Below are 24,400 nucleotides of genomic sequence, written 5' to 3'. Positions count from 1 at the left end.
TCACCGCAGTGCCTCCAATATATAGTATGCCGCACCACAGTGCCCCAATACATAGTATGCAACATCACAGATCCAATACATAGTATGCCAAACCACAGTGCCTCCAATACATAGTATACCACACCACAATGCCTCCAATATATAGTATGCCACCCTAGAGTGCATCCTAATTGCGTTGATGTGTGTAATGTTGCCTGGGCTGGGATCTGAGACATCAACAGAATGATTTTGCTGGGTCTCTGAAAGGATTCCTCCTCTTTCCTTTAACCCTCGATGTGATAGTCTCTTAGACGTCCGTGAGTGTAAACCTTTTGCTACAATTAACATGCACAACACAAGCAGTAAAGATTCACACTGTTTATTGTTTGTTTAACAAAAGTATATAAAAGAAAGGATTTAGGGCGTGTATATCCCAAGTCAATAACTAATTGGACAGAACACAAAGGGGGCTAACATAACATGATTGGCTAGGAACTGCCGCAGTGGAAGGATGTACATATATGGGCAAGTTTGTACCCAAATAGAAAAAGTTATTCACACGGTATAAAAAGATAACAGACAAGGACAGTAGCAAAAAATGTGCTGGAACAAACAGTTCTGTAACACAAACAATTCTATGACATGTGAAGCAGAGACGAGCTTTAACCCTTTCATTCCCCTCTTAGAATCATTATTGTTATACTATATGATTCTTGCAAAGCTTACGTCTTTCTGCACGCCAATGGCGCAATTTTTAGCCTGAGCGGGAGTTGCAGTAATTGTTGGGCATTTTAAGAAGGGTTAATCGTTGAGTTAATGATGTTCCGTGTTTATCCTTTTCATCTAAGGCTTCAGCGGGCTTATAGCCCCATGGGGTACCTGTGTTCCAGGCAGCCGCGGACCATGAGCTGCAATCATTTCCCCAGTTATGGCCTGTAACGCAAATATAAGGTACCTCGGGGCTTAGGTTGTCTGTGGTGTCAGCGCGGATCTGGTAGTCAACAGACTTTTGGACAGCAGCTAGTTGGGGGAATTGGAAATAATCTAGTATGTAGGTTGCGGTGTATGTGGTGGAAGAGTTATACCATAGTGTCAGTTTCCCTTATTCTGAGTTATATCAACCTCAGTCATTGAGAGGGGAAAATGGGCCAGTAGGGCTATCAAGATAGTCCCCAGGGTAAAGATAGGGGGCATTTTCTTCATCCTCCTCTGGTCTTCTGTCTTCGCTAGGTGGGAGGTCAGGGCTGTCCGCCCCTGTTCGTACCTCACTGGAATCACCTGTTTCCTCCTCTAGGTCTGGTCTAGGAATTTTCTTTACTCAGGAAGCATGGATCCAGGTGGGACTCTCTTCTGTCAGGACTGCGGTTCGGGTTACAGCAACGACTTCCGCCTCTGGGCCATAGGTGAAGTCTCCTGGGCTCTTGCTGCGGGGGAGGATCTTCACCACTACTCTGTCTCCGACCTTAAAAGGGTGTGTTGGTTCCTGTGGATTCAGAGGGTTTTTTACAAGCGACATCATGTTCAATCTCATCAAGTTTGGTTATGAGGGCCCTGACATACTCTTCCCTTATAAGTTCTAGATCTCCTTCCTGTATCATCAACGGTTTCTTAGCCCAGGGTGTGGGGAAGGGTCTACCCATTAGTATTTCAAAGGGTGAGTATCCTAGAGTTTTCTGTGGGGTCATTCTGATTTCTGCTAGGATAATGGGAAGGACCTGCTTCCATTTGTGGAAGGTACCTCCTGTGGCCTTCCTTAGTTTGTCTTTGAGGGTCCTAGACCCCTGAACTCTGCAGGTGGTACGGGATGTGAAACTTCCACTCCACCTGCAGAGCTTTTACTAAGGCCTGTGTGATTTTGGCTGTAAAGGCTGAGCCTTTATCACTATTTATTTGCAGGGGGCACCCCCATCTAGGGATGATTTTCTGTGTTAGGATTCTTGCTACTGTCTTGGCATCCTCTGACTTAGTTAGGAATACTTCTGGCCAGCGAGAGAACATATCTACAATGACCAGGGCATATTCTTGTTTACCTGTACCAGGGATATGGGTAAAATCAATTTGTAAGTGTGTAAAAGGGGTGGTGGGGTATTCAAGATGCTGGTGTTTAGCTTTATTAGGGTTGTTAGGGTTGTTCCTGAGGCAAGTGATGCATCTGCTAACATACTGGTCCACAAGTGATTTGGCATTAGTAACATAAAAATCATTGGTTAGTAGGAGGAGTGTTGTGGCTTTACTATGGTGACCAACACCATGGTAATGGGCAATGAGCAAAGGGGCACTGGACTGGGGTATACAGGGTTTCCCCTCTTTGCAGATTAATCCTGATTTAGGATTTTTCTGCAGAATTGGGTAAGTCCAGTCGGAGAGATCAGTATTAGTCGCAGCAGCTTGAATTTGAGTGAGCAGATGGACGTTGTCAAGGGAGGGACATGCTCTAGTGAGTGCAATGAGTTCTGCAGCTTGCGCGGACTGATAAGGTATTGGTAGGGTTTCCAACACAGTGTCAGGGAGGGTGACAATGGCATAGCCAGCCTGGTATGTATTGTCATTGGGCCTACTACAGGAGCCGTCAACAAAAACTATGTCTGCGCCTGGTATGGGAACGGGAGACATGTCAAGTCTGGGAGAAGTTTCAGCTTCAATGGAAGCAGCACAGTCATGTAGGTCGGGTGGTTCATCCTCGGGACCTTTCAAGCCTAAAAGGGCATTGAGAATGGGTGCAGGGCCAGAAGAACTAGCAGTGTACTTGATGGTAAGGGTAGGGTTACTCAAAAGGAGTACTTCATATCCACTAAGGCGTTGTGCTGACATGTGCTGTGTGTGTAAGCCTTTAAGTATTGCCAGGACATCATGTGTGGTGTGGAGTACTGTGATGTGGCCTAAAGTGAGGGTAGTGGCCATTTCTGCAACCATTGCACAGGCTGCCAAAGCCCTGAGGCAGGCAGGCATACCTTGCACAGACACTGGCATGACTTTGGAAAAAAAAAAAAATGCCACGGGGCGCAACTTCCCTCCATGAAACTGTGTGAGCACCCCCGCCATGGTTTTACAATTGTCCCTTGCATATAGATGGAAAGGTAGTACATAATTGGGGAGGCCAAGTGCCGGACTTTTCATCAACATACATTTTAAACTTTCATATGCAGTTAACATTTCTTGTGACCATTGTACAGTTTTAGGTTTGTCCTTCAGTGTGGCTTGTCTCAAAATGTTATCATAATAGGAGCAATCAGATATCCACTGTCTGCAGTAATTTACCATACCCAGGAAGGACAGTAGTTCCTTCTGGGTAGTTGGGGTGACCAGGCCCAATACAGACTGTATGCGTTGTGGACTGATTTTCCTCTCTCCCTGAGTGAGCACAAAACCTAAGTAATCAACATGCTTTTTACACCATTGCATTTTTGTTTTGGACACCTTGTGTCCACATTCACAAAGCCAGTTTAGTAATGAAACACCATCCTCTCGGCAGGCCTCCTCAGTTTGACTACAGAGCAGCAGATCATCTGCATACTGTAGCAGGACTGAACCATGGTGAGGTTGCCAGGGCCTCAATGTGGCCTGGAGACAACAGGTGCGTCAATAATCTGCACCAGGTGAGTTGTTTACCCTCAAAAGAAAAGGCAAAAAGTAATTGTGTCTGTGAATCTACAGGTATGCTGAAAAAGGCATTCTTCAAATCAATTACAGAGAAGAACGCAGCATCTGCAGGGATTGCAGAAATGAGTGAGTTTACATCTGGAACAATTGGTGCAATTGGGACAATTAACTGATTGATCGCTCTGAGATCCTGTACAAATCTTATACTGCCATCAGCTTTGGCAACAGGGTTCACAGGAGTACAGTATGGTGATACAATATGTCTGAGAATACCCTGTTGTAAGAATTGCTGTATCATGGGGCGGAGACCTTCTATCTTTTCTGGTGAGAGGGGATACTGCTTTTGATAAACAGGTTGTGAGTCGGGTTTGTGATTGGCCTTATATGGTGTGCATGAGATTAGGCCAGTGTCATATGGACCTTCCGACCAAAGAGCGGGGTTTACTTGAGCTAAGTCAGGCATTGGTGGGTATCCCATTGACTCCCATTGAAGGAGCAGTCTTTTCCAAATCACCATCATATAGGTCAGAACACAAAACACTGGTTGTTGCACCGCTGTCCACAAAAAAGGGAACTTTACTTCCATTTATAATAAGTGGCAGCAGAGGTGAATCTTTCCCTGACTGCGGGGTTGGTTCTGTCTGTCAAAGCGTCTGGAGTTCTGATAGTTATGAGTGAGTGCAGGTTTCTTTACATCAAAACACCCTGCAGCCTCTTTCTCATACCGATGTTTTTTTAAAATCTATCGTACTATCAGAAGTCCAGGAAGAGACGCTTTGCTTAACAGAAACTATGACAGAAGGTAGAAGGTTGTTAATGAAGGTGGAAATGAGTAAGCTTTCTGAGTTAAGCAAAGGTAAGCCAGCGTCATCTGTCCAGCAGTCCTTAAACCTTTTCCAAAACTCAGTAACAGACTATGAAGGTTTCTGTTTACAAGCTACAGCGACAGGCAAAGAAGCACAGGCAAAGAAGCACGGGTTTTAAAGACTTCCTTCATATGTGTATAGCTGCGTCCTTTGCAAGCTTTGCGCAAATAAGATATACAGCCATCGGGGGTAATGGCGGGCTTGGGACAGTGTTTTACTATTATCTAAACTCTGGGTTACTGGTGCGTTAGGGATAGAGCTAGTGGACGCATTTTCTAGCAGTGGAGTTGGAGGCGATCCCATCTGGTGTGAAAGGGTTACTGCTGCTAAGAGATCTGTGTCTTTAAGCGCAGGATATATTGGAATGTAAGGGGGAGGCGAGAGGGTTTTCAAAGATTTACAGTTTCTCACTTCCTTTTTTCTGTGCTGTTGGGAACTGATATTTTTAATCCTCCATATAGAAAGGGTAATTACTGCCTTCCCGTGGGAGTGGGTCCTGTCCTGCTTTCTCTGTCTACCCTGCTAAATTATCCACCCAGGGATCAATCAAATAATAATCAGAGGTAGAACTACGGGCCACGTATTCTTTACATGTCTCGGAGGGGGGTATACAGTTTTCTTACGCTGACCAGAGCCCATAGTAAAAACACAATTTCCAACAACTTTCTATGCATGCATCAGCTAACCAGTTAATTAGTTATTGACAATATCACAATATCATCTGCATAGTACTTTAACAAAAACAATTGATAGTAATAATCTGTACGTTTACTCACCACTCGTACAGGGACTTGGAAATGCAGCGTATTGTGATAGGAAGCAAGAAAGTTATAAGGGTATTCAACAGACGTGCACTTACCACCCGTCAAGCTGAATACATGAAACTTATACTCTAATATCTGTTATGGCCATAACATAATAAGTAGACAATCAAATCGAGGTATAATCTACGTTATGTATAGACTCCCAGGTCTATTTTAAGTATCCCAGATACTAACGTCTTTGGAGAATTGCGCTTGGACCCCCGGTCCCTTCTCAGACGTATCTTTAAGTCCCAGACATTAAAGATGTTTGGTCACGTGTTCCCAGAACACTGACACGGATTCAGCTTCAGTGTATGACCGCAATCCCGTACGGCAAAGACAGACAATAAATTCTCTATCTTACCGTCCGGGGACGACCAACTGAATCACGGACGGAGCCCCCACTTGAAAGGATTCCTCCTCTTTCCTTTAACCCTCGATGTGATAGTCTCTTAGACGTCCGTGAGTGTAAACCTTTTGCTACAATTAACATGCACAACACAAGCAGTAAAGATTCACACTGTTTATTGTTTAACAAAAGTATATAAAAGAAAGGATTTAGGGCGTGTATATCCCAAGTCAATAACTAATTGGACAGAACACAAAGGGGGCTAACATAACATGATTGGCTAGGAACTGCCGCAGTGGAAGGATGTACATATATGGGCAAGTTTGTACCCAAATAGAAAAAGTTATTCACACGGTATAAAAAGATAACAGACAAGGACAGTAGCAAAAAATGTGCTGGAACAAACAGTTCTGTAACACAAACAATTCTATGACATGTGAAGCAGAGACGAGCTTTAACCCTTTCAGTCTCACTGGGTGGCAAAGTACCTGTCATAGTCTACTTGTAGCTGGATAGCTGTAGGAACACTGGGAAGGTGATGAGATGGAGTTCATTCTTGTGACGGTGTCTCACATGGCCTATCAAGGAGTCCTGGGAGCTGGTCTCATTCAGCAGCCCCCACAGATGCTGAAAGGTGTACAATGGTGCTCTGCAGGAAGTAGCCAAAGTGTGCTCTGCAGGAAGTAGCCAATGACAAAGAGACCCTGTAGTATGAGCAACCTGGGTATCTTCTAGACACACCAGGCCATACAGTTTCTAAGGGAAGAATTCAGGACATTACTGTGTAACCTGCCTGGTTTACCTCATCTTTAATGACAGCAACATGCACTCCTAATAATTTATTAAAGCAGAAAAAAACGAGAGCTATATATATAACTGTCACACCATTAATGAAGGGGCCTGGGAGATGCAGTAAACGCATGAACTACGTATTTCCCGCACTCATGTCTGCCACTCCTCCCAGCCGCCAGGTGACGATCTGTGACTGCAGCCGCTCTATCTCGCCTTTACTGTTTCTCTGGTCATTACCTAGATACCACCGAAATACGGAAGTGCTAGGCGGCCAGCTGCTCCGGTACCGCCGGGAACCGGCTTATGGTGACCTAAGGATGTCTATCGGCACTTATTAGAGGACGGTGACTCTCGTTTGCCCCCCGGTCCCGTTAAGTGGACGCGCTGCCATTCCCGGAGTTCTGACGCCGCCACGTCATCCGGTGCACCAGGGACACGTCATTTACCAGCCCGGAATGTTGTGACAGAACCGGCCGGTCGCATCCTCTTTTATTGGTCCCCGGAGCCTCAGCCGGACCCCCTACCTGCGGGCGCATGACAGGAGGAATCTGCCCTCTTGCCCCTATAACCTGTAAATAAATACCGTTCCGGAGTGTAACAGCACTTTCCTGGCCAGAGCCTAGCAGCTGTGGGGAGTTTCTCCCAGGATCAGGGGCTCCAATGTAACATGCGCCCAATGGGAAGCTGGTGCATTAGTCTGGGCCAGTTACCAGGGCTCACCTTTGGGATACTCCAGGCCCACTACGGAGATCGCCAGCTGTAGCTCGTAAAATCTATTTGAAGCCTTCACTCCTTATTCACTATTTCCAGCCTTGTAGCTACAAAATCATTCTTTTCTCCTTTTTTTTTTTTTTTTAATTCATTTTTCTAATCAAGACTTTTTGTGCAAATTACCTTTTTAACAGCCAATCTAAAACCATTTTTTCCCATTTTTTAAAAAAAAAATATTTACTTTTTGGAATTGTTGAATATAAACAACATATACAAACTGTACAGAACTGAGATTTTTTTTTGTTTGTTTTTCTGATCACAAATATGGCGGCTTCCTACTGGGGACTTGTCATGAATGTTGTAAACAGCATTGTTGGTGTTAGTGTGTTAACCATGCCGTTTTGTTTTAAACAGGTAATTATTCTGAGCTGATATTGTGTGATATAATTACTTCTGTAATCTACCCCGTTGTCGGTTATCTTTTAGCACCTATTTGTGGCTGTGTTTTTCTGTCCAGGTATTTACAACATGTATAGTAAATTTCATAGAAACTACACTTGCACTGTAAATGATGTAGCACAGCCTGACCTCCCAACGGGATCCATTTCACATTTTGCTCTATTTTCCACATTTTATAGTTGAATTAAAAAAATAATGATGGGCAAAACATTTGTATAATCCACCACCCCCATATTTTTTTTTTAACCATTTAATTTAGCCCAGGAGTTTTTTATTTCAAGGTATTGGAGACTATATTTGTGTGTGTGTGTATATATAGTGGCAAACAGATGTCTTGAGACACAGTAATGAACACTGAATGTTCCTTTATTCTGTTCTTTGCAATTGGTGTGGACTATTAGATCTACAGCAGGCATGTCAAACTCATGGTCATCCAGCTGTTTTGAAACTACAAGTCCCCCCAGCATGCTTTACCAGCTGATTAGTGGAAGGTATGCTGGCAAAGTATGCTGGGACTTGTAGTTTCACAACAGCTGGAGGGCCACCACATGCCTGATCTACAGTATCTAGATAGACAGTCAATAGGTTGACCCTACATGATTGTAGGTAAAAGGTCAACATGAAAATGATAGACACAAAAAAGGCCGCCACAATGTTTTGGTGTTTTTGGCATAAATTTGTCCATTTCACAGTCTTTGACCACGATTAGTCTACCGCTTTGCTCGCCATGTTTCGGACAAGGTGCCTCACTCCACTACCGCCGCACTTGGCACAGGTTACTATTCCCAATCGTGGTTTGCCTGGATGGTAAAGTATTAAAAAGTTGAAAAAAAGGTAAAACTTGTCGAACTTTTGAACCTGTCAACCTTTTTGCTCATGTCGACCTTTTAACCCTGTTGACCTAATGCATGTCGAACTATTGACTCTCTAGTCCGTGTAGACAAGGGTTGGAGGACATAGATTAGTAGATTATTAAACCTCCATCAGGTGGATTTAAAATCTTTGGAGGTTGATGGAGACTCTGTATGTGGAGAAGTATTTTATAGGTGGCACTATAGTTGGGCAGTACAGATGGTATAATGGTTAGCATTACTGCCTCACAGCACTGAGGTCATGGGTTCGATTCCCACCATGGGCGTAACTGTGTGGAGTTTGTATATTCTCCCCGTACTTGCGTGGGTTTCCTCTGGGTACTCCGGTTTCCTCCCACAATCCAAAAATATACTGGTAGGTTAATTGGCTCCCAACAAAATGAACAGTAGTGTGAATGGGTCTGTGTGTGCATGTGATAGGGAATATAGATTGTAAACTCCATTGGGGCAGGGACTGATGTGAATGGCCAAATATTCTCTGTAAAGCGCTGCGGAATATGTGTGCGCTATATAAATAACTGGTAATAAAGAAAGAAAGTGGCACTATAGATGGATAGATCCGTGGGAATTAAGACATTGGTCTTTTGCAGAGCAGTGGTTGAGCAATATCCCAAAGTGATAAAATGGGATAATATGTGAATATAACACACATTGGTATAGGTTACAATCCTAGATATAAATGCCATATTCCAACTAGTGAGCATGGTGTACACATGGATTATGTGCTATTTGCCACATGCTTTATTAGACAATGAATTAAATGAGCAAAATATAATATACTCACAAATGTTTTTTTTGTTTTTTTTTCCGTCTGTGCTAAATGTTTCTCTTTATTGTGGCCAGAATGTCGTGCTAGATTTGTGCTTATTGTTCTCAAAGTAAAAAGATACTAATCTGTGTTTTTTGTTTTTGTTTTGTTTTTTCTTGCAGTGTGGCCTTGTATTGGGTACGCTGCTCCTTATGTTATGTTGCTGGATGACGCACCAATCCTGCACATTCCTTGTAAAATCAGCTAGTCTGACCAAGCGCAGGACATATGCTGGTCTTGGTAAGAATCATTTTTGTCTGAAAAACAGCTCAAATTAAAATTCTAGTTGATGTAGTCTGAATGTAATCCTGTTTCATTCATACATTTCAATATAAGGGGTTTAAACCTATAAGATAAATGATGCTTTACTGTTCTTAAGTAGAATCAATTTCCATTCTGGTTCTAATTTATACAGTTGGCTAATTTAGACAGACATGCCCATTTGACCCTTACATGTACTTGTTAATGCTGGTTGCAGGTGACTACACAGGCAAGTTGTGGTCCTATATTCAGCAAGTTGATCCATCAGAGTTTGATTGGCTTATTACTGGTCAATATTTTTGTGTGGGCCACTTTGCAGCCATTGTGCAAGGAAAAATGATTCTTTACAGATCACTGCTTTATTTTTTAAAAATTTTAATTTTGCTATTTTAATCTTTTTTTTTTTTTTTTTTTTACTGGCTCATTTTGAGCAATTAGAGACATGTAATAGGTTCTCAAGATGTTTACATTACCCTGGCCAGTGGTAAAAAAAGGATTGTCCCTATCTCAGACCTACTGTTGTCACCCTTTAGTGCTTGAATACCTGGTGCAGTGGAGTCCTTTGCAACCCAGTATAACTGGAGCTGTGCAGGGATATCCAAAGACGACATGGTGTGGGTATCAGTGAAGCAGCCTGCTTACTGGCATGTGATGCCTACTGAAGGACCCTTGCCTCCATTCCAGTTTTGTTACTCTTCTTAATTGGAGACTGCTAATCCTCATACAGTTATGCTCATTGTACAGGATAACTGAGTTTTAAGAGTAAGGTGATCACAGATTTGGGTCTGAATGTAATAGCCGCTGAGTTGCCTGAGGTGCAGGACTTTGTGCGAGTCTGCCCGTTTTTTCTAAAGTAGCAATCATATACAAGGTAAAACCAACCTGGTTTTGCCTTATAAATGACTGCTGCTTTAGAAAAATGGGCAGACTCTCACAAAGGGGGTAATTCAGAGTTGATTGCAGCAGCAAATTTGTTAGCAGTTGGGCAAAACCATGTGCACTGCAGGTGTGGCAGATACAAGATTTGCAGAGAGAGTTAGATATGGGTGGGTTATTTTGTTTCTGTGCAGGCTGCTTTATTTTTACACTGCAAATTAGATTTCAGTTTGAACACACCCCACCCAAAACTAACTCTCTCCGCACGTTATATCTGCTCCCCCCCCCCCGCCTGCACTGCACATGGTTTTGCCCAACTGCTAACAAATTTGCTGCTGCAATCAACTCTAAAGTCTCACGCATCCGTCAGCTCGGAGGCTATTACATGTAGCTCTTAGAGCAGTGATTTTTCAACCTTTTTTTACTCGCGGCACACCGAACAATATTTTAAAATTGCCAAGGCACACTATCGGTTCCCCACAGAAAAAAACAAAACACACACATTGGCCCTCACAGTAAAAAAATAAATAAAAATCCACACATACATTAGCCTACACAGAAAAAACAATCACATTGCTCCCCATATAAATCCTATTGCTCCCCACATGAATTATTCACATTGTTCCCCCCATAAATTCTTATTCTCCCCACATAAATCCTATTGAAATTCTATTATTCTCCACAGGAGAAATAAAATAACAAATATTATCAGCTGTCCTCCTCCCTGTCCCTCAGTTGCGGGGGCTGTTCATAGTGGAGTTCTGCGAATACTGTACAGCGGGTGGTCGGGTGGGTGTGGGTGGGCAAGGAAAGATGTGTATGCAGGCGGGTGGGCTGGCTGGGTGGTGAGACGCGGCGGCTATGACCTATGATATCACATCGTTTTCAAGGCATAGGTCATGGCCAGAGCATGACTGATCCTCTAAGAAGAGCCCGGGCCAACAGTTCAAGGTGCAGGAAGCTGCTCTGGATCCGTGGCACACCTTGCAACTGGTCGCGGCACACTGGTTGAAAAAGCCTGCCTTGGAGACTGCACCAAATTTATTTTTGATTTTCTCAGGGGCAAATATTATTTTGGTCTGTTTTATATATGTAAAGTCTATTGGAGCATAGAGCCAACTGTTTGATAATCAGTTGCACTCCTGTAGTTATGCTGGTTGGGGTGTTGCAGACTGATTTCATTTTCTCTAACGTCCTAGTGGATGCTGGGGACTCCGTCAGGACCATGGGGATTAGCGGCTCCGCAGGAGACAGGGCACAAAAATAAAGCTTTAGGATCAGGTGGTGTGCACTGGCTCCTCCCCCTATGACCCTCCTCCAAGCCTCAGTTAGGTTTTTGTGCCCGTCCGAGCAGGGTGCAATCTAGGTGGCTCTCCTAAAGAGCTGCTTAGAAAAAGTTTTTAGGTTTTTTATTTTCAGTGAGTCCTGCTGGCAACAGGCTCACTGCATCGAGGGACTTAGGGGAGAGAAGTCAACTCACCTGCGTGCAGGATGGATTGGCTTCTTAGGCTACTGGACACCATTAGCTCCAGAGGGATCGAACACAGGCCCAGCCATGGAGTCCGGTCCCGGAGCCGCGCCGCCGACCCCCCTTGCAGATGCCGAAGATGGAAGAGGTCCAGAAGCAGGCGGCAGAAGACTTTTCAGTCTTCCTGAGGTAGCGCACAGCACTGCAGCTGTGCGCCATTGTTGTCAGCACACTTCACACAGCGGTCACGGAGGGTGCAGGGCGCTGGGGGGGCGCCCTGGGCAGCAATGTATAATACCTTTTTATGGCTAAAAAATACATCACATATAGCCCTTGAGGCTATATGGATGTATTTAACCCCTGCCAGATCTCACAAACTCCGGAGAAGAGCCCGCCGAAATAGGGGGCGGGGCTTATTCTCCTCCGCACACAGCGCCATTTTCCTGCTCAGCTCCGCTGTGAGGAAGGCTCCCAGGACTCTCCCCTGCACTGCACTACAGAAACAGGGTAAAACAGAGAGGGGGGGGCACTTTTTTTGGCGATATTACTATATTTAAGCTGCTATAAGGATACAACACTTATATAGGGTTGTTCCCATATATATTATAGCGCTTGGGTGTGTGCTGGCAAACTCTCCCTCTGTCTCCCCAAAGGGCTAGTGGGGTCCTGTCTTCAATAGAGCATTCCCTGTGTGTCTGCTGTGTGTCGGTACGTGTGTGTCGACATGTATGAGGACGATGTTGGTGTGGAGGCAGAGCAATTACCGGTAATGGTGATGTCACCCCCCAGGGAGTCGACACCGGAATGGATGGCTTTGTTTATGGAATTACGTGATAATGTCAGCACATTACAAAAATCAGTTGACGACATGAGACGGCCGGAAAACCAGTTAGTACCTGCCCAGGCGTCTCAGACACCGTCAGGGGCTGTAAAACGCCCTTTACCTCAGTCGGTCGACACAGACCCAGACACGGACACTGAATCTAGTGTCGACGGCGAAGAAACAAACGTATTTTCCAGTAGGGCCACACGTTATATGATCACGGCAATGAAGGAGGCTTTGCATATCTCTGATACTACAAGTACCACAAAAAGGGGTATTATGTGGGGGGTGAAAAAACTACCTGTAGTTTTTCCTGAATCAGAGAAATTGAATGATGTATGTGATGAAGCGTGGGTTAACCCAGATAGAAAAGTGCTAATTTCAAAAAAGTTATTGGCATTATACCCTTTCCCGCCAGAGGTTAGGGCGCGCTGGGAAACACCCCCTAAGGTGGATAAGGCGCTCACACGCTTATCAAAACAAGTGGCGTTACCGTCTCCTGATACGGCCGCCCTCAAGGATCCAGCTGATAGGAGGCTGGAAACTACCCTAAAAAGTATATACACACATACTGGTGTTATACTGCGACCAGCCATCGCCTCAGCCTGGATGTGCAGTGCTGGGGTGATCTGGTCGGATTCCCTGACTGAAAATATTGATACCCTGGATAGGGACAGTATTTTACAGACTTTAGAGCAATTAAAGGATGCTTTTCTTTATATGCGAGATGCTCAGAGGGATATTTGCACTCTGGCATCGAGAGTAAGTGCGATGTCCATATCTGCCAATCGGATTTGGTGGCCACGGCAACTGCCGGGAAATCCACCTTTTTACCTCAGACCCCCTCCCAACAGAAAAAGACACCGTCTTTTCAGCCGCAGTCCTTTCGGTCCTATAAGAAGCGGGCAAAAGGACAGTCATATCTGCCCCGAGGCAGAGGAAAGGGTAAGAGAGGGCAGCAAGCAGCTCCTTCCCAGGAACAGAAGCCCTCCGCGGGTTCTGCAAAGCCCTCAGCATGACGCTGGGGCTTTACAAGCGGACTCAGGAACGGTGGGGGGTCGACTCAAGAATTTCAGTGCGCAGTGGGCTTGCTCACAGGTGGACCCCTGGATCCTGCAGGTAGTATCTCAGGGTTACAGGTTGGAATTCGAGAAGTCTCCCCCCAAGCTGTTTTCTCAGCAGGTGATAGTCAAGGTACCCCTCCTACAACAGGAAAAGGGGTATTACTCCACGCTATTTGTGGTACCGAAGCCGGACGGCTCGGTAAGACCTATTCTAAATCTGAAATCTTTGAACCTGTACATACGAAAATTCAAGTTCAAGATGGAATCACTCAGAGCAGTGATAGCGAATCTGGAAGAAGGGGACTTTATGGTGTCCCTGGACATAAAAGATGCTTACCTGCATGTCCCAATTTGCCCTTCACATCAAGGGTACCTCAGGTTCGTGGTGCAAAACTGTCATTATCAGTTTCAGACGCTGCCGTTTGGATTGTCCACGGCACCTCGGGTCTTTACCAAGGTAATGGCCGAAATGATGATTCTTCTGCGAAGAAGAGGCGTATTAATTATCCCTTACTTGGACGATCTCCTGATAAGGGCAAGGTCCAGAGAACAGCTGGAGGACGGAGTAGCACTAACCCAAGTAGTGCTGCAACAACACGGGTGGATTCTGAATTTTCCAAAATCTCAGTTGACCCCGACAACACGTCTGCTGTTCCTGGGAATGATTCTGGACACGGTTCAGAAAAAGGTGTTTCTTCCGGAGGAGAAAGCCAGGGAGTTATCCGAACTTGTCAGGAACCTCCTAAAACCAGGAAAAGTGTCTGTGCATCAATGCACAAGAGTCCTGGGAAAGATGGTGGCTTCTTACGAAGCAATCCCATTCGGCAGATTCCACGCACGAACTTTTCAGTGGGATCTGCTGGACAAATGGTCCGGATCGCATCTGCAGATGCATCAGCGGATAACCTTATCGCCACGGACAAGGGTGTCTCTTCTGTGGTGGTTGCAGAGTGCTCATCTGTTAGAAGGCCGCAGATTCGGCATACAGGACTGGGTCCTGGTGACCACGGATGCCAGTCTGAGAGGCTGGGGAGCGGTCACACAGGGAAGAAACTTCCAGGGAGTATGGTCAAGCCTGGAGATGTCTCTTCACATAAATATACTGGAGCTAAGAGCGATTTACAATGCTCTAAGCCTGGCAAAACCCCTGCTTCAGGGTCAGCCGGTGTTGATCCAGTCGGACAACATCACGGCAGTCGCCCACGTAAACAGACAGGGCGGCACAAGAAGCAGGAGAGCAATGGCAGAAGCTGCAAGGATTCTTCGCTGGGCGGAAGATCATGTGATAGCACTGTCAGCAGTATTCATTCCGGGAGTGGACAACTGGGAAGCAGACTTCCTCAGCAGACACGATCTACACCCGGGAGAGTGGGGACTTCATCCAGAAGTCTTCCACATGATTGTGAACCGTTGGGAAAAACCAAAGGTGGATATGATGGCGTCTCGCCTCAACAAAAAACTGGACAGGTATTGCGCCAGGTCAAGAGACCCTCAGGCAATAGCTGTGGACGCTCTGGTAACACCGTGGGTGTTCCAGTCAGTGTATGTGTTTCCTCCTCTGCCTCTCATACCCAAAGTACTGAGAATTATACGGCAAAGGGGAGTAAGAACGATACTCGTGGCTCCGGATTGGCCAAGAAGAACTTGGTACCCGGAACTTCAGGAGATGCTCACGGAAAATCCGTGGCCTCTACCTCTAAGACGGGACCTGATTCAGCAGGGACCGTGTCTATTTCAAGACTTACCGCGGCTGCGTTTGACGGCGTGGCGGTTGAACGCCGAATTCTAAGGGAAAAAGGCATTCCAGAAGAGGTCATTCCTACACTGGTTAAAGCCAGGAAGGAGGTGACTGCACAACATTATCACCGCATTTGGAGAAAATATGTTGCGTGGTGTGAGGCCAGGAAGGCCCCCACGGAGGAATTTCAATTGGGTCGATTCCTACATTTCCTGCAAACAGGATTGTCTATGGGCCTCAAGTTGGGGTCCATTAAGGTTCAAATTTCGGCCCTGTCGATTTTCTTCCAGAAAGAATTGGCTTCAGTTCCTGAAGTCCAGACTTTTGTAAAAGGAGTACTACATATACAGCCCCCGGTTGTGCCCCCAGTGGCTCCGTGGGACCTTAATGTAGTTTTGGATTTTCTCAAATCCCATTGGTTTGAGCCACTCAAATCGGCAGATTTGAAATATCTTACATGGAAAGTAACCATGCTACTGGCCCTGGCTTCAGCCAGGAGAGTGTCAGAATTGGCGGCTTTATCGTATAAAAGCCCATATCTGATTTTCCATTCGGACAGGACAGAACTGCGGACGCGTCCTCATTTTCTGCCTAAGGTGGTGTCAGCGTTTCACCTGAACCAGCCTATTGTGGTGCCTGCGGCTACTAGCGATTTGGAGGATTCCAAGTTGCTGGACGTTGTCAGGGCATTGAAAATATATATTTCAAGGACGGCTGGAGTCAGAAAATCTGACTCGCTGTTTATACTGTATGCACCCAACAAGCTGGGTGCTCCTGCTTCTAAGCAGACGATTGCTCGTTGGATTTGTAGCACAATTCAACTTGCCCATTCCACAAGGAAGGTGGGCTCATCCTGGGCGGCTGCCCGAGGGGTCTCGGCATTACAACTCTGCCGAGCAGCTACGTGGTCGGGGGAGTACACGTTTGTAAAATTCTACAAATTTGATACCCTGGCTAAAGAGGACCTGGAGTTCTCTCATTCGATGCTGCAGAGTCATCCGCACTCTCCCGCCCGTTTGGGAGCTTTGGTATAATCCCCATGGTCCTGACGGAGTCCCCAGCATCCACTAGGACGTTAGAGAAAATAAGATTTTACTTACCGATAAATCTATTTCTCGTAGTCCGTAGTGGATGCTGGGCGCCCATCCCAAGTGCGGATTGTCTGCAATACTTGTACATAGTTATTGTTACAAAAAAATCGGGTTGTTCTTGTTGTGAGCCGTCTGTTCAGAGGCTCCTACGTTGTCATACTGTTGACTGGGTTCAGATCACAAGTTGTACGGTGTGATTGGTGTGGCTGGTATGAGTCTTACCCGGGATTCAAAACCCTTCCTTATTGTGTACGCTCGTCCGGGCACAGTATCCTAACTGAGGCTTGGAGGAGGGTCATAGGGGGAGGAGCCAGTGCACACCACCTGATCCTAAAGCTTTATTTTTGTGCCCTGTCTCCTGCGGAGCCGCTAATCCCCATGGTCCTGACGGAGTCCCCAGCATCCACTACGGACTACGAGAAATAGATTTATCGGTAAGTAAAATCTTATTTTCTTCTGTACCTCAGTATCTCAGGTGCATAATGTGTATGTAACGTTCAGGTTTCTTCTTATGTATTCAATGCAAAGTTATTGGGTTTTATTTTCTCTTAAGAAGTCATTACAGCGGCTGCTTGTTAAATCAGCCAAAATAAAGAATCCAACTTTTGAATCCTCAAATTGTGGTTCTCTGTCCTGCTACCTACAAAACTTTCGACAACCAGTAAATGTATCATCAGAAATGAAAACCTATTGGGATTGAGTGAATTTGACTGGATGAGTTTGCAGTCGCTGACTGCTTTGTTACTGTATATGGTGTCATTGGCAGGATAACCTGATTTGCATTTGAGCTCGCCACAAACATGACAAATCTGAAATTACGTTGAGGGTCATGAATACTGAATAATTCTGTGATGTCACAAGTAAGAATAGGTATTCTTTATCTCTTTATATACAATTGCTCTTTACTGGGCTCCACCTTTTTTCCATTTTTTCATTACTTGAAACATTTCTTTGTGACGGCTCCTTACTAGTCGTTCCAATCTCTGCTTATTACTCTAGATTTGTATTATTGATGTTGCTCTGAATCATTAACGTGCTTACATCAGTTATTGTTCATTCTAGCACCCTGTCACAACCCTTGCATTTCCTCTTTCCTGCCTGTTTTATTGCTCTGGTTCTTGTAGCACACTCTAGTCTCTATCTCAACACTGTGATACAAACCAAAGTGTGCTAGAAGCACCAATGCAGAGAGCGACACCTAAGGCAGGAAAGAGGAAATGCATTGGTAATGACAGATGCAGGGTGCTAGAATGAATACTATCAGTGATTGGAACCGTTACCTGATAATTTGGTACCACTACTTTGGTTGTAAGCTCTTCTGGGTAGGGACCTCCTACTTAACATTTAAAATACTGTACCTGAACTCGCTGTTTCTTCCAGTCCTAAATCTTTTTGACACTGCATAGATTGTATGGCATCATGTAAATATATATGGGACATCATGTTTAGCATAATGGTCATAAATTCAATTCCTGACCCAGGCTCTACTTATGGGGCGTTTGTATGTTTTCCTCATGTTTGCATGGGTTTCCGAAATGAACAGGGAGGTTAATTGGCTTCTGACAATAAAATCATAAAAAAAAAAAAAAGCAACTATTTTGTACGTGTAGAAATGTGATAGGGAATATAGATTGCAAGCTCCGCTGGGAAAAACTTTGACTGAAACATTCCCTGTAAAGACCTGTGTAGTGTATGATATATATATATATATATATATATTTCTCTAACGTCCTAGTGGATGCTGGGGACTCCGTCAGGACCATGGGGAATAGCGGGCTCCGCAGGAGACAGGGCACATCTAAAAAAGCTTTTAGGTCACATGGTGTGTACTGGCTCCTCCCCCTATGACCCTCCTCCAAGCCTCAGTTAGGTTTTTGTGCCCGTCCGAGAAGGGTGCAATCTAGGTGGCTCTCTTAAAGAGCTGTTTAGAAAAGTTTTTTTTTAGGTTTCATTCAGTGATTCCTGCTGGCAACAGGATCACTGCAACGAGGGACTTAGGGGAGAGATCTCCAACTCACCTGCGTGCAGGATGGATTGGGATCTTAGGCTACTGGACACTGAGCTCCAGAGGGAGTCGGAACACAGGTCAGCCTGGGGTTCGTCCCGGAGCCGCGCCGCCGATCCCCCTTACAGACGCTGAAGAAGACGGCAGAACGGAGGTCCGGAAACAGGCGGCAGAAGACTTCACAGTCTTCATGAAGGTAGCGCACAGCACTGCAGCTGTGCGCCATTGTTGTCACACGGCTCACTGACCTAGTCACGGAGGGTGCAGGGCGCTGCTGGGGGCGCCCTGGGCAGCAATATAAGTACCTTATTGGCAAAATAAATACATCACATATAGCCATTAAGGCTATATGTATGTATTTTAACCCAGGCCAGTTCTTAAAAACCGGGAGAAAAAACCCGCCGAAAAGGGGGCGGAGCTTATTCTCAGCACACAGCGCCATTTTCCCTCACAGAAAGGCTGAGGGGAAGGCTCCCATGCTCTCCCCTGCACTGCACTACAGAAACAGGGTTAAAACAGAGAGGGGGGGGCACTGATTTGGCGATATAAATATATATTAAATGCTATAAGGGAGGAACACTTTTATAAAGGTTGTCCCTGTATAATTATAGCATTTTGGTGTGTGCTGGCAAACTCTCCCTCTGTCTCCCCAAAGGGCTAGTGGGTCCTGTCCTCTATCAGAGCATTCCCTGTGTGGGTGCTGTATGTCGGTACGTGTGTGTCGACATGTATGAGGAAAGTGTTGGTGAGGAGGCGGAGCAAATTGCCTGTAATGGTGATGTCACTCTCTAGGGAGTCGACACCGGAATGGATGGCTTACTTGTGGAAGTACGTGATCATGTCAACACGCTGCGAGCCGGTTGACGACATGAGACGACCGGCAAACAAATTAGTACCTGTCCAGGCGTCTCAGACACCGTCAGGGGCTTGTAAAAACGCCCATTTACCTCACGGACACTGACTCCAGTGTCGACGGTGAAGAAACAAACGTATTTTCCTTTAGGGCCACACGTTACATGTTAAGGGCATGAAGGAGGTGTTACATATTTCTGATACTACAAGTACCACAAATAAGGGTATTTTGTAGGGTGTGAATAAACTACTTGTAGTTTTGCCTGAATCAGATAAATTAAATGAAGTGTGTGATGATACGTGGGGTTCCTCCGATAGAAAGTTATGGGCGGTATACCCTTTCCCGCCAGAAGTAAGGGCGAGTTGGGAAACACACCTTAGGGTGGATAAGGCGCTCACACGCTTATAAAACAAGTGGCGTTACCGTCTCCAGATACGGCCGCCCTCAAGGAGCCAGCTGATAGGAAGCTGAAAAATAACCTAAGAAGTATATACACACATACTGGTGTTATACTACGACCAGCAATCGCCTCAGACTGGATGTGCAGCGCTGAGGGGGCTTGGTCGGATTTCCTGACTGAAAATTTTGATACCCTTGACAGGGACAAGATTTTATTGTCGATAGAGCATTTTAAGGATGCATTTCTATATATGCGTGATGCGCAGAGGGATATTTGCATTCTGGCATCAAGAGGAAATGTGATGTCCATATCTGCCAGACGAAGACACGACAGTGGTCAGGTGAGGCAGATTCCAGACGGCACATGGAAGTATGGCCGTATAAAGGGGTGGTCCATCGGACCTGGTGGCCATGGCAACAGCTGAAAAATCCACCTTTTGTTCCCCGAGTCACATCTCAGCAGAAAAGGACACAGTCTTTTCAGTCTCAGTCCTTTCGTCCCCATACGGGCAGGCGGGCAAAGGCCAGTCATATCTGCCCAGGGGTAGAGGAACGGGAAGAAGACTGCAGCAAGCAGCCCATTCCCAGGAACAGAAGCCCTTCACAGCTTCTGCCAAGTCCGCAGCATGACGCTGGGGCAGTACAAGCGGACTCAGGTGCGGTAGGGGGTCATCTCAAGAGTTTCAGCACGCAGTGGGCTCACTCGCAAGGGGACTCCTGGATCCTACATGTAGTATCCCAGGTGTACATTGGAAATTCGAGACGTCTCCTCCTCACAAGTTCCGGAAGTCTGTTTTACCAACGTCTACCTCCGACAGGGAGGCAGTATTGGAAACAATTCACAGGCTGTATTCCCAGCAGGTGATAATCAAAGTACCCATCCTACAACAAGGGAGGGGGTATTATTCCACACTATATTGTGGTACTGAAGCCAAACGGCTTGGTGAGATCTGAAATATTTGAACACTTACATGCAAGCGTTCAAATCAAGATGGAGTCACTCAGAGCAGTGATAGCGAACCAGGAAGAAGGGGACGAGATGGTGTCACTGGATATCAGGGACATTTACCTACATGTCCAAATTTGCCCTTCTCACCAAGGGTACTTCAGGTTCGTGGTACAGAACTGTCACTATCAGTTCAGTCGCTGCCGTTTGGATTGTCCACGGCGCCCCGGGTCTTTACCAAGGTAATGGCCGAAATGATGATTCTTCTTAAAAGAAACTTGGACGCTTTCCTGATAAGGGCAAGGTCCAGAGAACAGTTGGAGGTCGGAGTAGCACTATCTTTAATAGTTCTACGACAGCACGAGTGGATTCTAAATATTCCAAAATCGTAGCTTTTCCGAGGACACGTCTACTGTTCCTAGGGATGATTCTGGACACAGTCCAGAAAAAGGTGTTTCTCCCAGAGGAGAAAGCCAGGGAGTTATCCGAGTTAATCGGGATCCTCCTAAAACCAGGAAAAGTGTCAGTGCATCATTGCACAAGAGTCCTGGTAAAAATGGTGGCTTATTACGAAGCAATTCCATTCGGCAGATTTCACGCAAGAACTCTTCAGTGGGATCTGCTGGACAAATGGTCCGGATCGCATCTTCAGATGCATCAGCGGATAACCCTATATCCAAGGACAAGGGTGTCTCTCCTGTGGTGATTACAGAGTGCTCATCTTCTAGAGGGCCTCAGATTCAGCATTCAGGAGTGGATGCTGGTGACCACGGAGGCCAGCCTGAGAGGCTGGGGAGCAGTCACACAGGGAAAAAATTTCCAGGAAAGTGTGATCAAGTCTGGAGAATTCTCTCCACATAGATGGAGCTAAGAGCAAAATTATAAGGCTCTAAACTTAGCAAGACCTCTGCTTCAAGGTCAGCCGGTATTGATCCAGTGGGATAACATCACGGCAGTCGCCCACGTAAACAGAAAGGGCGACACAAGAAGCTGGAGGGCAGTGAAAAAACTGCAAGGATTTTTCGCTAGGCGGAAAATCATGTGATAGCACTGTCAGCAGTGTTCTCTCCGGGAGTGGACGACTGGGAAGCAGACTTCCTCAGCAGGCATGACCTCCACCTGGGAGAGTGGGAACTTCATAGGGAAGTTTTTCCGCATGATTGTGAGCCATTGGCAAAGACCAAAGGTGGAAATGATGGCGTCCCGCCCGAACAAAAAACGGGACAGGTATTGCGCCAGGTCATGAGACCTTCAGGCGATAGCTGTGGATGTCCTAGTAACACCGTGGGTGTAACAGTCGGTGTATGTGTTCCCTCCTCTGCTTCTCATAACCAAGGTATTGAGAATTATAAGACATAGAGGAGTATGAACTATACTCGTGACTCCGGATTGGCCAAGAGGGACTTGGTACCCGGAACTTCAAGAGATGCTCACAGAGGACTAAGGGCCTGGGGAGCTAAGAAGGGACTTGCTTCAGCAGGTACCATGTCTATTCCAAGACTTACCGCGGCTGCGTTTGACGGCATGGCGGTTGAATGCCGGATCCTGAAGGAAAAAGGCATTCCATAAGAGGTCATACCTACCCTGGTCAAAGCCAGGAAGGAGGTGACCGCACAACGTCATCACCACATGTGGTGAAAATATGTTGCGTGGGTGAGGCCAGGAAGGCCCCACGAAGAAAATTCAACTAGGTCGAATTCTACACTTCCTGAAAACAGGAGTGTTTTGAGCCTAAAATTGGGGTTCTTTAAGGTTTTAAGTTTCGGCCCTGTAGAATTTCTTCCGAAAAGAATTGACTTCAGTTCCTGAAGTCCAGATTGTCAAGGGAGTATTGCATATACACCCCTTTTTGTGCCTCTAGTGGCACCGTGGGATCTCAACATAGTGTTGGGATTCCTTAAAATCATATTGGTTTGAACCGCTCAAATCTGTGGATTTAAAATATATCACATGGAAAGTGAACATGCTGTTGACCAATATCTCACATGGACAGTGACCATGCTGTTGGTCCTGGCCTCGGCCAGGCGATTGTCAGAATGGGCGGCTTTGTCTTACAAAAGCCCATATTTAAATTTCCATTCAGACAGGGCAGAACTGGGACTCGTCTCCAGTTTTCTTCCTAAGGGGGTGTCAGGTTTTTCACCTGAAACAACCTATTATGGTGCCTGCGGCTTCTAGGGACTTGGAAGACTCCAGGTTAATAGACGTTGTCAGGACCCTAAAAATATATATATATATATATATATAGTTTAGGACGGCTGGAGTCAGAAAGTCTGACTTGCTGTTTATATTGTATGCACCCAACAAGATGGGTGCTCCTGCGTCTAAACAGACGATTGCACGTTGGATCTGTAGCACAATCCAACTTGCACATTCTGTGGCAGGCGTGCCACAGCCTAAATCTGTAAAGGCCCACTCCACTAGGAAAGTGGGCGCATCTTGGGCGGCTGCCCGAGGGGTCTCGGCATTACAACTTTGCCGAGCAGCTACGTGGTCAGGGGAGAACAGAACACGTTTGTAAAATTTTACAAATTTGATACTCTGGCTAAGGAGGACCTGGAGTTCTCTCATTCGGTGCTGCAGAGTCATCCGCACTCTCCCGCCCGTTTGGGAGCTTTGGTATAATCCCCATGGTCCTGACGGAGTCCCCAGCATCCACTAGGACGTTAGAGAAAATAAGAATTTACTTACCGATAATTCTATTTCTCGTAGTCCGTAGTGGATGCTGGGCGCCCATCCCAAGTGCGGATTGTCTGCAATGCTTGTACATAGTTATTGTTACAAAAATCGGGTTATTCTTGTTGTGAGCCATCTTTTCAGAGGCTACTTCGTTTTGTTATCATACTGTTAACTGGGTTCAGATCACAAGTGGTACGGTGTGATTGGTGTGGCTGGTATGAGTCTTACCCGGGATTCAAGATCCTTCCTTATTGTGTACGCTCGTCCGGGCACAGTACCTAACTGAGGCTTGGAGGAGGGTCATAGGGGGAGGAGCCAGTACACACCATGTGACCTAAAAGCTTTTTTAGATGTGCCCTGTCTCCTGCGGAGCCCGCTATTCCCCATGGTCCTGACGGAGTCCCCAGCATCCACTACGGACTACGAGAAATAGAATTATCGGTAAGTAAATTCTTAATATAAAATATATATATATATATATATATATATATATATATATATATATATATATATATATATATATATATATATATATTAACTCTAACGTCCTAGTGGATGCTGGGGACTCCGAAAGGACCATGGGGGATAGCGGCTCCGCAGGAGACTGGGCACAAAAGTAAAAAGCTTTAGGACTACCTGGTGTGCACTGGCTCCTCCCCCTATGACCCTCCTCCAAGCCTCAGTTAAGATTTTGTGCCCGAACGAGAAGGGTGCAATCTAGGTGGCTCTCCTGAGCTGCTTAGAGTAAAAGTTTAAATAGGTTTTTTTATTTTCAGTGAGACCTGCTGGCAACAGGCTCACTGCATCGAGGGACTAAGGGGAGAAGAAGCGAACTCACCTGCGTGCAGAGTGGATTGGGCTTCTTAGGCTACTGGACATTAGCTCCAGAGGGACGATCACAGGCCCAGCCATGGATGGGTCCCGAAGCCGCGCCGCCGGCTCCCTTACAGAGCCAGAA

General features: G+C 45.9%; 1 protein-coding gene and 1 long non-coding RNA gene across 4 annotated transcripts in view; one reads left to right on the top strand and one right to left on the bottom strand.

Moving 5' to 3' along the window:
- Nucleotides 1–342: 342 nt before the first annotated feature.
- LOC135056217 (uncharacterized) lies at nucleotides 343–6,460 on the bottom strand. The gene is made up of 2 exons (XR_010243926.1): nucleotides 6,086–6,460; nucleotides 343–1,462 (listed from the first exon to the last, which is right to left on the bottom strand). It is a non-coding gene; the product is annotated as an uncharacterized LOC135056217 (long non-coding RNA).
- A 537-nt stretch (nucleotides 6,461–6,997) lies between these two features.
- SLC38A10 (solute carrier family 38 member 10) overlaps nucleotides 6,998–24,400 on the top strand; it is a 298,179-nt gene continuing 280,776 nt past the window's right edge. For all 3 annotated transcript variants that reach the window (XM_063961107.1, XM_063961106.1, XM_063961105.1), the window contains exons 1-2: nucleotides 6,998–7,514; nucleotides 9,362–9,479. In XM_063961107.1, the coding sequence (XP_063817177.1) occupies nucleotides 7,425–7,514; nucleotides 9,362–9,479 (208 nt within the window). In that variant the 5' untranslated portion in view covers nucleotides 6,998–7,424. The remainder of the gene's footprint in view (nucleotides 7,515–9,361; nucleotides 9,480–24,400) is intronic.

This window comes from Pseudophryne corroboree, chromosome 3, assembly GCF_028390025.1.
Source record: "Pseudophryne corroboree isolate aPseCor3 chromosome 3, aPseCor3.hap2, whole genome shotgun sequence".
NCBI classification, from domain to species: domain Eukaryota; kingdom Metazoa; phylum Chordata; class Amphibia; order Anura; family Myobatrachidae; genus Pseudophryne; species Pseudophryne corroboree.
This window is presented reverse-complemented; position numbering and strand designations above follow the sequence as displayed.